Consider the following 14,398-nt stretch of genomic DNA (forward strand, 5'->3'; position numbering starts at 1 on the left):
ACAAATAGCATTAAAATATTAAAATGTATTTTTAAAAAATCGCAGTGTAACCAATGCAAAGACATATACAGCAGTCTAAGAAATTTTGAGTAAAGATTCTGACAGGATTATTCACAAGTTCCTTTTCAATGTTACTGCACCCTATTCAGCTTCCAGGAGCAGAAGCAGGTTTACTTCTTTTTCTACAGAAGAGAGAGAGACAATAAGCAGACAGACTCGTTTTAGATGACATCAATGAAATATGAAACTGTTAGGGAGTTCTGTTAATAGTACAGCAAAAAATGTTTTTACCTTGTCCTCTAACTCAGAGTCACTGGAGTCTACATGAAAACAAAATTTAGATACAAATAAAACACTTTATTTTCCCTTTTATACATTTGTAAATGTAAAGCATCTTATATGACAACCACAGCTCAAGTCTACATAACAGTATACTGATTACAATATTTAAAAATGTATGTATTACTTAAAAGATTATTATTATTATTTTTTACTATAGAGCAGAACAGATCATTCTAATGTCAGCTCAAAGAGTAAAGAGCTCTTCAGTGATGTAGTGATCAAACAGAAGAGCTGAATGTCCAGGAAAGAAACTTTATCATGCCGTAAAGCACCAGAGCAACAGCGACCATCGCCATAGAGTCCTCAATAGAAGGAGCGCTGACACCTGATGGGAACAAAATATACAATCAAGAGATACAGAACATTCTGATGGATGTAAATATTCGTTTAAAAAATGCAAATAGAACATGCACTGAAATCTAAAAAATAAAAAAAGAGAAGCAACACAGTAGTGGTGTTTCAATCCTGAATTAATGAGCATTTCTGAATGTATCAGTTGACTGAATAATTCACTTGTAAAGACAATTACTTGTCACCACCCACTGGAGTAAACCTGACCTGCAGAAAGAGTCACTGAAAAATCCTCACAACTAATACCCAAACTGACAGTCTGTCTGGAACAATAACACAAGTGGAGTGATACAAACCGTACACACACACACACACACACACACACACACACTTATACATACATACACACACATATATATCCCTTTTTGCACTTTTACCTTCCCCAAGAAAGTATACAAAACTATAATCATATATCTATGACAGTATGACTCACCAATCACATTGAGTGCAGCAGTGGCTCGCCGTGTTCCTCCATCATGTTTGGCTACACAGGTGATGTCACCACCACGGCCGAGCCCCAGTTTACCCGAGTCCAGCTCCAGACGGCTGCTCTGACTTTTGATACAGTGTGACCCTTATGCCTAGAACATTAATGTCCTATTGATCCTCTCTGTAACTTCTTAATTATTTTGGCCTTGGCCTATAAGTGCCTTGGGTTTTGTTTTGTTTTTTTTGTAGGCCAAACAGCCATCACTTTTTCTCTTGTTTATTGGTTAGATAAGGAGATATGGTCACTTATTGAGTGAATGTGTTGTTTCTTTTATTTTGATTAGTAGGGAAGGCAGTTCTTTTGTGAGAAAGTTAGTTTCTGTTTGTTTATTGTTTTGGCATTAGCTCACCCCTGAAGATTTTACTTTCAAATTGTTTTCTTTTTTTCAGGAAATGTTTTACACACGATAAGAATAACGCCTCGAAAACGAACAAGAGAACAATAAAATAAAATAAAAAATGAGTAATTAAGAAGTATTGTTGTGTCATTTGTTACACCCTGACTAGACCAGGGATCATAACAATGATGAACTTAAACTGTAACTGACCCAAGAGCTGTATCATTACAAATATGATGAAAATTTGGTGCACTAACTTTATAATTATAGTTCTTCTAAGCCACGTTATTGTTGTCAGTTTTATGCTCTATAGGCCAACTTCATAGCATTAAATGATACATGTATAAAAGCCCAACCAATTAATTAGGAGTCATAGCTAACAATGAACCAGCATACTGAATCAAAACCCAAACCAACTTTTTAAATGTATATTTTAAAATCTTTTTTTACTCACAGCATGGGTCGGTTGTATCAGAAGAACAAAGGTGAGGGCAGGGTATGACAGGACATCCTTAGTATTAAAATTTATTAAATTAAAATTCAAGACCATACAAAGTGTTAAATAACTAGCTTAAAGGTGCAATGTGTAAATTTTAGGAGGATCTATTGACAGAAATGCAATATAATATACATAACTATGTTTTCAGTGGTGTATAAAGACCTTACATAATGAACCGTGATGTTTTTATTACCTTAGAATGCACCTTTAAGTCTTAAATGTTGTTTGGGGAAGGTGTTAAATTTGTTGATGGAAAAAGTTTAGAGGACTGTGAGGTTATATATTTTTAATCTTTGTTGTGTTACAAAATGTTAAGATTATTTCCAAATTTGCATTAAAAAGAAATAAAATGTCTTAAATTGAATTTGTTTAAAGATAAAGAAACCGTGTGTAAATTTGTCACTGTACTGATTTTAATGTTTTACACATTTGTGTGCTTTCCTGATTTTAGTTTTTGATAATGTTGTCATTGGCCATGATTTTGTTAATAGTGGTATCTTTATATTTCTAATTCCTAATGTAATGTTCTGGTAATGTAAATTCAAATAATAAATCAAAATAGAAGTTCATAACTTTTCTCTTTAATGTGGAACTGGTAAGTATGACATGATATAAATTCAATGGCTGCTGTGCTGATCTAAGCACAGACAAACAGTCTGTTGTGATGTTTTTGTAATACTGTTTTCTCTCGTAGCCTCTGATGATGGTTCAAACAGCTCAGCTCATACAGATCCTTAAGAAAAAGGATGCAAGTATGTTGTTATTATTATTCAGTAAAACTGTTACGGTGTGACCTGAAATCTGAATACACACCACAATATAAAGACTTTGCATCCTCATAATGTAGGTCAAACCAGTGCGCACACACACACACACACACACACACACACACACACACACACCTGTCTTATATGATTCTAAATGATTTACATGTCAGTAAAGCTTTTAATTCACACTTTGCTCTTTTTTGGAGGTCATTCCTTATATGAACTTGCTCATTTTATGATGTAGAAATGTGACAATTTAAGAACTTATTTTGGAAAATGTATATTTTTGTGTTTGTTTTCATTCGTTTGTATTTCTGTATTAGTTTTCCTACTGTTTTAGTTTGTCATGTGCTTTAGTTTGTCAGTCTGTTAATTAGTTTAAATATGAATTCTCAGTTTGCCTGCCTGTTTGTCACCATAGTTAGGCTACAGATCGCTTAATAACATAAGGTTGTTGTTTTTTAATACTGTTTTTACTCAATTGAGCTGCATGATTCTGGAAATTGATAATAAGACAAGAGATCACGATTCTCCCATGATTCTGAACAGACAACTAAACAAAATAACATGTCATTTACTAGAGGTTCTGAAAAAATGTTAATTGCTGCAGTCTATTTAAAAATATGGATTCAAATGAATCTTTTAATCGGTTTGAATAAATGATTCACTCATAATAGGCTTGTTCGAGATGCATCAGCGTTGCGCAGACCGATCGACACATGACATCAAAGTACCGCGAGCGTGATTGGAGAGCATTCGACTCCTTATGCTTTTGAATCGCTTTCGCGGTACTTTGATGTCATACGTCGATCGGTCTGCGCGGTGCCGATGCATCTCGAACAAGCCTAACCTTCACGTGCTTCAGTACTGGATGAAAATGTTTTTGAACGCATATCTTGAATGAATGATTCAAAGACAACATATTTTTTAACAGTCACTTGTCGCCTCCTAGTGGCGCAACAATGTAATTGATACAATCTATTTGAAACGTCAAGTTACTTTCAAAATGTGATTTGGACATTCAAAATGCCGTGGACATCAGTGTTTATATCTGAACTATAAACTTTTATTCCAGTACTTCTGTGATCATTTGAATTACTGTAACACAGAAATAATGATACTGTTGTAAAAACTTTGTGGAGATGTTGCATATAGGCTTTCTAAAGGCTACATAATTGCTCTCCCTTGCTCAGTGCAGCGCCAACATAGATCTGAATGTTTGCTGTGATCATATTCGTCAAAGCTTTAATAGACGAACCACTGTCATTTAGGAATAAGATTGCGTGAGTGTTTGATCTTGATGATTAATCGTGCAGCTCTGTGTGTCTCATAACGGAAACGCAGTCTCTTCTCAGGCTAGACATCATTATTAGACAGAGTTTGCATTAAAGGAACACTCCACTTTTTTTTTTGAAAATAGGCTCATTTTCCAACTCCCCTAGAGATAAACAGTTGAGTTTTACCGTTTTCGAATCCATTCAGCCGATCTCTGGGTCTGGCGGTACCACTTTTAGCATAGCTTAGCATAGTCCATTGAATCTGATTAGACCGTTAGCATCTCGCTCAAAAATGACCAAACAGTTTTGATATTTTTCCTATTTAAAACTTGACTCTTCTGTAGTTACATCGTGTACTAAGACCGACAGAAAATGAAAAGTTGCGATTTTCTAGGCCGATATGGCTAGAAACTATACTCTCATTCCGGTGTAATAATCAAGGAACTTTGCTGCCGTACCATGGGTGCAGAAGGTGCAATGATATTACGCAGCGCCTGTGACCCCCTGCTTGCACAGGGAGCGTGCCTTGCAACCATGGAGACATTTGTGAGAGATGCTGCATAATATCATTGCGCCTGCTGCAGCCATGGTACGGCAGCAAAGTTCCTTGATTATTACACTGGAATGAGAGTATAGTTCCTAGCCATATCGGTCTTGGTACACAATGTAACTACAGAAGAGTCAAGTTTTAAATAGGAAAAATATCGAAACTCTTTGGTCATTTTTGAGCGAGATGCTAACGGTCTAATCAGATTCAATGAACTATGCTAAGCTATGCTAAAAGTGGTACCGCCAGACCCGGAGATCGGCTGAATGGATTCGAAAACGGTAAAACTCAACTGTTCAACTCTAGGGGAGTTGGAAAAAGAGCCTATTTTCAAAAAAAGTGGAGTGTTCCTTTAATAATTTCAGATATGTAACGCTGTTTTATCCATATCATATTTAAAGTCAAAATTTAAAGTAACGGTTTCTGTTCTCAGTTCAACCCAGTGAATTTACCTCAAGTGTATTGCTCCGTTGGTCGGTTCTGAGAACGCGCACTGACAGAAGCATGCACTGGCTGCAACCTGCAGATATTTGGCCAATCACGAAAGTTGATTGCGCAACCAAATGTTGAATACATCCCTGCATTAATATATATATTTTTATTGCGCTATGTTATTGTGCTGAATTCGTATCGCTTTCATAGACTATTGAGTAAATAAAATGAAGAAATCCTAGCCAATCCTAGCCAAATCTAGCCAATTTGAACTGGAATGCCGATCCCCCCTCGAAATTCACTCCCCGGACTCCGTCCCCCCGCGTTATCCCCCATTTCCAGAGCTTGTTTAGGCGTTAGCGTTTCACCAGTTCCAAGTCGAAAATTAACACCGACGTTTGGTACAAATATTTCAAGTAATTTCTCTAAAACGATTTTAATCTGAGCTGTCTCTCAGGACTATGCAATGATGCGGGTCGTAGTGATTGTGCTTCTTGGAGTTCATCTAGCCTATGCTGGTGAGTAGGCATAGGTTATTTTAATTTTACAGTATAGTGGCAGAGTAAGCTTTCTCTTAAAAAATAGTGCCACTCTATGATATTATTATATTCCCTTGAAAGAGACCTAAAAGAAGAATGCGTAACAATAGTACGCGTTTGTGATCTCGTGGAATATATTCGCCAAAATGGGTTTTGGCATGCGTATGATACGCATTTTTCGCGTGCATATGATGCGCACTTTATGGCGTGTAATACGCACGAGCCCCACACCACGAATCCTACCCAAGACTACCAAGCGTATTATATACACGCCATAAAGTGCGTATCATGTGCACGCGAAAGCTCATTTTGACGAGATTATATTCCACGAGATTACAAACGCGTACTACTGATACACATTCTCAAGTGAACGGGTTGGTTTCAGATACAGATCAGTTTCATTTCTAACCTGAGAAACGCTTTTTTGCCCAGAGACTGATGATGACCAACTTGCTAAACCCACAATAGGCTATTGACTGCTTTGTTCAAATAATAAATCTAAAAACAGCCTATAACAGCAGAATAAATAATATAATTTTTTCTTTTTTTTTTTTTTCATTTCTTTTTTAGTAGATCCACGGTTCTTGGGGGAAAAAATTAACTTGGGGAATTTGACTGCAGTCTTTATGGCCACTAGATGGCAGTACAAGAGCACGAACAACCTTATTCTTGCCTCCGAAATAATAATTTATAAAAATATATATCTTTCTGTAAAATAGTGGGATCAAAAACAAGTGGAAAAGGGTGTACTGCAAAGTATTTTTGGTGTTTTCATTACAATATTGCACAGTCTTCAAATAATACATTCAATAGGCTAAATGTCGTTCTTATATACATGTGAGATCTAATGCTCACACCTGTCTGTATCAAATGTTCATTTACTGGGTCTAAATATGTTATTTGTTGTATATTGTAAGTACTCAGAGCTCATATGAACTAAAACAAAATTCCCTGCATATTCTAATAAAGTTTGGCTAATAAAGCTGTTTCTGACTAAATGCTTCTAATTCAAATATAGTAGACCTACATCTTGCAAAAGTTATTCCAATAACTGGCAAGATCCCATTAAATGTACATTTAACATGTAACAATGTTTAATGTAAGAAGATGATTACAATTTTTCTCTCTGTTTGTGTCTCTGTCCACAGGAACACACTCTCTGAAATACTTCTACACTGGTGCGTCTGGAGACATTGACTTCCCAGAGTTCACAGCGGTTGGTCTGGTGGATGATGGGCAGTTTATGTACTTTGACAGCAACATAAAGAAAGCTGTGCCAAAGACAGAGTGGATCAGACAGAATGAGGGAGCAGATTACTGGGACAGAGAGACTCAGGTCCTGATTGGCAGCCGTCAGGTCTTCAAAGACAACATCCAGATTGCAAAGGAACGGTTTAACCAGTCAAAGGGTAAGTTGGTAACAAACCCACTTACACACACAAATGATCTAGAGATTTCTGTAGTATAATGTGTGTGTGTGTGTGTGTGTGTGTGTGTGAATGAATAGTGCATCACACATACAGTATAGTATACATAGTATGCAAAACACAGACTAATTTCTTTGTTACGAGACAACGAGAATGACTGATTTAGTCAGATTTAGTCCCCATCTGATTATCAGGTGTGCCTAACAGAGAAATATTAATGTACTATTAAACTAAGAAAATTATGTACAATATATAAGTTTTGAGTGTTATGCACTGAATGAATAGGGCAGTCTCAGCTTTTTAATGATATAATGATGTTCTCCAAACCGCCGTCGAGTTATAATCATTTAAATTGTGGCTGTCAACTTCTTTTTGTTGAGAAAATGGCCTCAAAGATTCCAAACAATTTTTAGTCATTTTTGGCAAAATTTTGTACTGATGATGTCACCAATCTTCCAAATGACCTTAACCATCAGGTCCAGCAGCTAAACCAGCTCTAAACCAGCACTAACACATAAGCAAGCCTGATCTGGTCTGTAAATGTATGCAGGTCTAAGCTGGTCTTTCAGCAGGACTTTCATACAGCTGAGTGCAGGAGATTGAGCTCTACTGAACACACATGCAGATAGTCTGTAATGCTTCAGTGTAATCATAGTATGAAATCAGTCACTATAGATAACCTATATTTTACATTATCCAAACATTCTTCCAAAATATGTTGTGACTTTCTGACTGACTGATGATTTTATTCAGACTATATGAACTGAGTTTTCATATAATATACATTCATCGTCTGTTTTCCTCAGGTGCACACACAGTTCAGATAATGTACGGCTGTGAATGGGATGATCAGACTGGAGAAACAGATGGGTTCCGCCAGTACGGTTATGATGGAGAGGACTTTCTGTCTCTGGATTTGAAGGAGATGAGATGGATCACCCCAGTACCACAAGGAGTCCCCACTGTACATAAGTGGAACAATGACAGAGCTGATCTTGAGGGCAGAAAACATTACTTCAGCACTGTGTGTATTGAGTGGCTGAAGAAATATCTGGAGTATGGAAAGAGCAGCCTGCAGAAAACAGGTACATCAATTCTTATCCAGCAGTGAACATGTGTTCCTAAACAATATTGTTCACTAGAAGAAGAAAAAAATTATTTATACATTTTGTCTCTTGATATTTAGATTATTTAAGCATTACAGATAATGTGGTCTTTGTGTTAATGAATAATAAAGGTGTTCCTCAAATCAAGGATTGAATGGGAGGAACTTATCTCTTACCTTATCTCTTACCTTATCTCAGGCCCTTTGTCCAGCTGTATTTCTATTTGTAATATTTTGTATATACCTATCATTTATTAATTCAGAGGTATGCTGGAGCTTGAGTGCAGTCTTGTGATTGAGCCCCTCCATTGAAAAAACAAATCAGTTTACCTTTTTATTACTGATATATTATAGGAAAATATGAATTCTTGTTTGGAACTGTAGCAACTCTCTTTTTCTTTCTCTCTCTCAGTTTCTCCTCAGGTGTTTCTATTGCAGAAGGATCCCTCCTCTCCAGTGACGTGTCATGCTACAGGATTTTACCCCAGTGGAGTAACAATCTCCTGGATGAAAAATGGACAAGATCATCATGAGGATGTGGATCTTGGTGAACTTCTTCCTAATGAGGACGGAACCTTCCAGAGGACGAGCACCATCAGAGTTACACCTGATGAGTGGAAGAAGAACGAGTTCATCTGTGTGGTGGAACATCAGGGCAAGACCGTGACAGAGAAAAAGATCAGGGCGAAGAATGGTAAGAGTGATAATATGTGCAGACCATAGAACTATTTATATTCATGTTTTATGTTTATGTTTTATTTTTTAAAATAAAATAACTAATAAAACAAGATAACTATTGCTAAATGCCAGTGGACCCTGAATCTGCCGATAAAGATTAAATGAAATAAATACCATTTAAACCATATAAACCACATATGTTTATATTCTGTCATTTTTGGGTGATAGCATGTAATAAAGTATTTTTTACATTGTTACTGTATATTTTTCGAGTATCTGAACTCTATCAGAGTATTTTACTTTTGGGAAACTTCTACTTCCCGACATTCAAAAGCATTACTTATTACTCCAAATAAATGATTCTTTCATTATTTTGAACTGAAGAAATCGAGACCCACTCCAAGATGTGATAGCCATGTCTGACTTGTGAACAAATCATTCTTTGTAGCCAATTCTTTTCAAATGATCCTGTTAAATCTGTTCTCATATTGCTACACTGTAAAAAAAATTATTTTCATGATTTGTTATCACAACATTTTTTCTTTTGTCAAATCAACTTAGATAATTAATGTGGTTCAGATAACATAATATTTTGAGTTTCTGTTTATTAAACCAATCGCCTTCATTGTATTAACTCAACATTTTTATTTTAATGAACTCAAAATTTTAAGGCAACCAGGTAACTTACTTTTTAAGTTAAACCAACAATTCTTTTTTACAGTGCATGAGCGATTAAAAGTATTAATTCTACACACACAGCAACACTGCTCTAATCATTCTTGTGTAAGCAGTGGTGCTGCATTTTTTGTTACATCTTTGTCATTTTCTCTTCCAGCCCCTGATGACTCCTCTAGTCAAAGAAGCAGGTGAGTGAACCACAACGATATATCTTTCTGTCATTTTAAAGACACAAGATGAAAATACTCAACTTGAAAAATAATGCTTAGCATCATTCAATAGGATGAACAGATTTGAATTGTTAATTTTTTGTTGTAGCTTCTGGCAGTGGCTCTGGAACTTCAAATCACAATGACCTAATATATGTAAGTGTGTTGTTATTATTCAGTACGACTGTCTTATGTGAAGTGAACCAAATGTAATGCTGTTGTTCATGTAATTTTAGGTCACAACGTGATTGAGAGAACTGATCCTGACAAATAATGTCCAGCCTTCTGCCATAGATCTCTCAGAGAGACGAACACAAACACATTCTCTTCTTCTGTCTCTCTCTATATAGAGGAGGAAACAATCGAAATATAGAAGATGTTTCCTAATTTGACTGTATTAGCAAAACAAGTTAGTTGTAAGGGTCCTTTGTTAGTTACTGAAAGACCCATGTGTTTAGATTTGTGTACAAGTACTGGTAAAGCATTTTATAAAATGTGTGTTAAAGTTTTTAATTAAAAGAGTAGAGTAGATACCTTGGCATACGGTATTGAATGTGGAAGGGAATGTGAAACCTGAGTGGAGGTCTCTGTATAAACCACTGTTAAAAAAAGGAAAGGGGATATACAGTAGTGACTTCTTCATTGTTTTTCATGGAGTGTGATAGACAGAAGCTTTTATTTTTGGTTTTGCAAAAATTGTTCAATTCCTTTAAAGTGTTTTCCATGATAACCTTTATTTTTGGTTTTAAATTTGTTAAAAAGAAGAGCTGCATTTGTCAGTTGTTGAATTTTATTTTAGGGCAGGCCAAACTAGCCATCTGTGAGCAGGAAAAATAAGGTTGAAAGGCTGTCGGGGGAGGATGCAGTGTTAATGTTTATAAATATGGTAAAAGCAAGAGTATTAATTGATTTTTATTTTTATAAGTCAATGAAAGATCTTTTAACATTTGAGATGAAGTGGTTTGTAAATGGAGTGTTGGCGCTGCCATCTCAATTAGAGCTAGGTAACCGGTAATACATGACGAAGGATTAAAAGACTTGCAACTCAGACACTATCTAGCGTTTAGCCTGCACACCCGCACAAGAGAGCAGCGGCCATTTTATTAATGATTGCACACCTGTGTATGTTACTCCACCCACTTCATGAAAACAGATCACAGTCAATTAGAGAACATATACAATTACATAAGTCAACATGGAGTTTTGTGCTTTGTTGTTGATGAAGAGCTGTTTTCTACTCTTTGGTTGTAACTTTTTTTTCTTCTTTTGATGATTTCTTTGGCACTTATGTGGTAATTGGATATTTTTTTTTAGAAAAAAAATGTATTAATGATGTATGATTTATTATAATAAAATTAATTTTTAAAATTCTTAAGTTCAAGTTGCTTTCTTGGCATGACATTTGGAATATTGTTTTGCCAAAACATTTTATAGTTATATTTAAGTATATTTAAATACAGAATAGAATTACATTACCAAAGTAATAATAGGGAAAACAAGAAAGAAAAAACAAACAAACAGAAGAGGAACAGTAGATATTACAAAACAAACAAAAATCAGCGGATAGTATCTCCATCCTAATATTAATTATAAATAATTACAATTATATACAATAAAGAATATGTAAAATATAGCAAACAAATAAAATGGATTAACCATTTCGTAGGTGTGTATGGTATGTACATATTTTGCAGCTAGTTTGGCTGTCATGTCATTCTCTCTGAGCTTATAGTGGAGTTTCTCTGAGTCATTTAGAGTAAAGAATGAACAATTCAGTGCTGCAAATTGTGGAAAAAATATTTCCTTTGCAGTGGTGTACTTGGGACAGACAAGAAGAAAGTGTTTCTCATCCTCTATTGATACAAATCACAGTGTCTGCATATTCTCTGTTCTCTTGGTATCCAGCAGTTTTTATGTCTTGCTTTCTCCATTTCTTAGTCACTGAGTCGATATTTTGAAAGAATTTGTCTTTCTTTTAATGGTTTAATTGATAAGTAATTTGCCAGGTTGGTAGTTCTGTTTAAGGCCGAATAACACTTGAGTTCGGTTTGGAGGTCAAAGTAGATTTTTTTTAAAAAATTTTATCATAATTATACTTTAGATGTATGTCAGTCTCTTTTGTCTGATCCACAATGTCAGGGTTGTGGTTGGAGTCAGACTTATAGGTTGAGTTTCATTAATTAGTTTATATTTAGAGGATGAGACACTGTGGGGGTTTCATTGGCAAGGAGGGCTTTATATTGAATAGATTCAGTATCGGATTGGCTGAGGTGATGCCCGAATTTAACAGCTTTTGTTTGTATTTCAATTTTTAAGGGGTATAAGGGGTATAATTCAGCCCTCCAGAAGCAAGTAAGATTAAAACAGTGCACCAGAAGTAAAATTAAAACAGTGCAAAAACAAATAATTTTCAGTCAAATACAGGTTAAAACCATATTAAACAGCCCTAATATTCTATACAGAATTAACATGCACAAGCAAACATACAATAAAAGGCTTTTCAATTCACATATCACTAATCTTACAAACATTGATCTCACATTTACTTTGATAACACAAACTGTAGGTGCATTGGTTTTGGGCAAAAAATATTGTAAGTTCACACTTATTTTATTCTATTATATTGTATTTTATTACCCCTGTGATGGACTGGCCATCTGTCCAGAGTCAGGAGAGCACTTTAATAATGAGATGTGAATTTGGGTTGTGCATTTTGCAACGTCCCCTGTTGCTTAAAAACAATTATTTTCACATTATAATTAAAATTAGAAAAAAAACTTTATTCATTTAAATTTATCCTTAAATCAAATGTCAACATTGACTTCGAATTCCTCACAAATTCATCAAAAACACAGCTAAGCTGAACACCCTTTATGTAGTAAGATTTATATTTTAATTGGATACATTAAACAAGAATCATGTAGAAATGTCCCCATACTACTACTTAATTATTAAATACTACATTCTCTAGGGGGAAAATCTTACTCACTAAAAAAACAAAGCCAAAAATAAAGTTATAAATCACATAAACACAAATGTGTATAAACATATACAAAGAAACATAAGCATACAGACAAAACAATCCTGAAACTTAAACTTATTTTTCTTATGTAGCACAATTCAACTATTTACAATCACAGCTACACCTCTTCTTTCACCGCCTTCTCTAGCAACCTTGTCTTGAACTGTTGTGAAAAATATGGAATAGTCCAATCTCACCTAAAAACAGGGGTGTTTGGGTGAATCTATGAGCTGAAGATGGGTCTTTTTACAATTGATACTCTCCTGTTCAGAATTTTTTAGTACAGATAGAAATAAAATACATTCAACTATTCTGACAGGATTATTCACATGTTCCTTTTCAATGTTACTGCACCCTATTCAGATTTCAGGAGCAGAAGCAGGTTTACGTCTTTTTCTACAGAAGAGAGAGAGAGAGACAATAAGCAGACAGACTCGTTTTAGATGACATCAATGAAATTATTAGGGAGTAATAGTACTGCAAAAATGTTTTTACCTTGTCTTCTAACTCAGAGTCACTGGAGTCTACATGAAAACAAAATTTAGATACAAAAAAACCCAAAAACTTTATTTTCCCTTTTATACATTTGTAAATGTAAAGCATCTTGTATGACAACCACAGCTGTAGTCTATATATACAACAATATGGTCAGTGAGGATACTGACTACAATATTTAAAAATGTATGTATTATTAAAAGATTTTATTTTTTTTTTTACTATAGAGCAGAACAGATCATTCTAATGTCAGCTCAATTGTAAAGAGCTCTTCAGTGATGTAGTGATCAACCAGAAGAGCTGAATGTCCAGGAAAGAAACTTTATCATGCCGTAAAGCACCAGAGCAACAGCGACCATCGCCATAGAGTCCTCAATAGAAGGAGCGCTGACACCTGATGGGAACAAAATATACAATCAAGACTTACAGAACATTCTGATGGATGTAAATATTCATTCAAAAATGCAAATAGAACATGCACTGAAATCTAAAAAAAAAATGACAGAAGCAACACAGTAGTGCTGTTTCAATCCTGAATTAATGAGCATTTCTGAATGTACCAGTTGACTGAATAATTCACTTGTAAAGACAATCAGTTGTCACCACCTACTGGAGTAAACCTGACCTGCAGAAAGAGTCACTGAAAAGTATACAAAACTATAATCATGTATCTATGACCATTTAACTCACCAATCACATTGAGTGTAGCAGTGGCTCGTCGTGTTCCTCCGTCATGTTTGGCTACACAGGTGATGTCACCACCACGGCCGAGCCCCAGTTTACTCGAGTCCAGCTCCAGACGGCTGCTCTGACTGAAGGTGCCATCAGACGCCTGTCTGTGACCCGTTACACCACCCTGACCCAGAGAGCGGGACTTCCCATCAGCCCCGGTGAACTCCCAGCCCAGATCCAGAGTGTGAGGAGCAAAACCAGACGCCTCACACTGGATCAGCAGCACCTGCCCAGGAACCAGCAGAGGAAGAGGAGAAGGGTAGATGGAGAGAGATGGAGGCTCTGGAAAGAAAACAGGCAGTGGTTATTATTCTATATATAACTGTAGTTTAATATAACAAATACTGTTGATAAACTAGCTGACTACAACATCATGTGCATAATAATTTATGCAAATCTTGGCTATGTCAGGATCAGAGTATTCAATCATCTCACCAACTATCTCCAGGTCCACGGCTACCTGAGCCAGCA

General features: G+C 35.6%; 3 protein-coding genes and 1 long non-coding RNA gene across 5 annotated transcripts in view; 3 read left to right on the forward strand and 1 right to left on the reverse strand.

Annotated features, from left to right (window-relative positions):
• The window catches only part of LOC127500841 (class I histocompatibility antigen, F10 alpha chain), a 46,007-nt gene that overhangs the window by 11,179 nt on the left and 20,430 nt on the right, over nucleotides 1-14,398 (forward strand). Inside the window, exon 9 of one of the 2 annotated variants that reach the window (XR_007926448.1) lies at nucleotides 12,103-13,016. The exons of the other annotated variant lie outside the window; for it this stretch is intronic. The gene's annotated coding sequence lies outside the window, so the exon portion shown is untranslated. Of the gene's footprint in view, nucleotides 1-12,102; nucleotides 13,017-14,398 lie in introns of those variants that run through there. 2 annotated transcript variants of the gene reach the window in all.
• Nucleotides 1,105-14,191, forward strand: LOC127500851 (uncharacterized). The gene is made up of 2 exons (XR_007926450.1): nucleotides 1,105-1,185; nucleotides 13,945-14,191. It is a non-coding gene; the product is annotated as an uncharacterized LOC127500851 (long non-coding RNA).
• On the forward strand, nucleotides 5,334-11,053 carry LOC127500842 (major histocompatibility complex class I-related gene protein-like). Its single transcript, XM_051872392.1, has 7 exons — nucleotides 5,334-5,560; nucleotides 6,730-6,990; nucleotides 7,815-8,093; nucleotides 8,526-8,807; nucleotides 9,627-9,657; nucleotides 9,788-9,834; nucleotides 9,915-11,053. Exons 1-6 carry the CDS (start codon nucleotides 5,509-5,511, stop codon nucleotides 9,822-9,824), a joined length of 942 nt encoding a protein of 313 aa, XP_051728352.1. The 5' UTR covers nucleotides 5,334-5,508; the 3' UTR covers nucleotides 9,825-9,834; nucleotides 9,915-11,053.
• Nucleotides 12,944-14,398, reverse strand: part of LOC127500850 (tapasin-like) — a 50,907-nt gene continuing 49,452 nt past the window's right edge. Inside the window, exons 5-8 of the mRNA XM_051872398.1 lie at nucleotides 13,886-14,209; nucleotides 13,488-13,589; nucleotides 13,196-13,224; nucleotides 12,944-13,096 (exon numbers count right to left, since the gene is read on the reverse strand). Coding sequence (XP_051728358.1) covers nucleotides 13,085-13,096; nucleotides 13,196-13,224; nucleotides 13,488-13,589; nucleotides 13,886-14,209 — 467 coding nt within the window. The 3' untranslated portion in view covers nucleotides 12,944-13,084. The remainder of the gene's footprint in view (nucleotides 13,097-13,195; nucleotides 13,225-13,487; nucleotides 13,590-13,885; nucleotides 14,210-14,398) is intronic.

This window comes from Ctenopharyngodon idella, chromosome 19, assembly GCF_019924925.1.
Source record: "Ctenopharyngodon idella isolate HZGC_01 chromosome 19, HZGC01, whole genome shotgun sequence".
Taxonomy (NCBI): domain Eukaryota; kingdom Metazoa; phylum Chordata; class Actinopteri; order Cypriniformes; family Xenocyprididae; genus Ctenopharyngodon; species Ctenopharyngodon idella.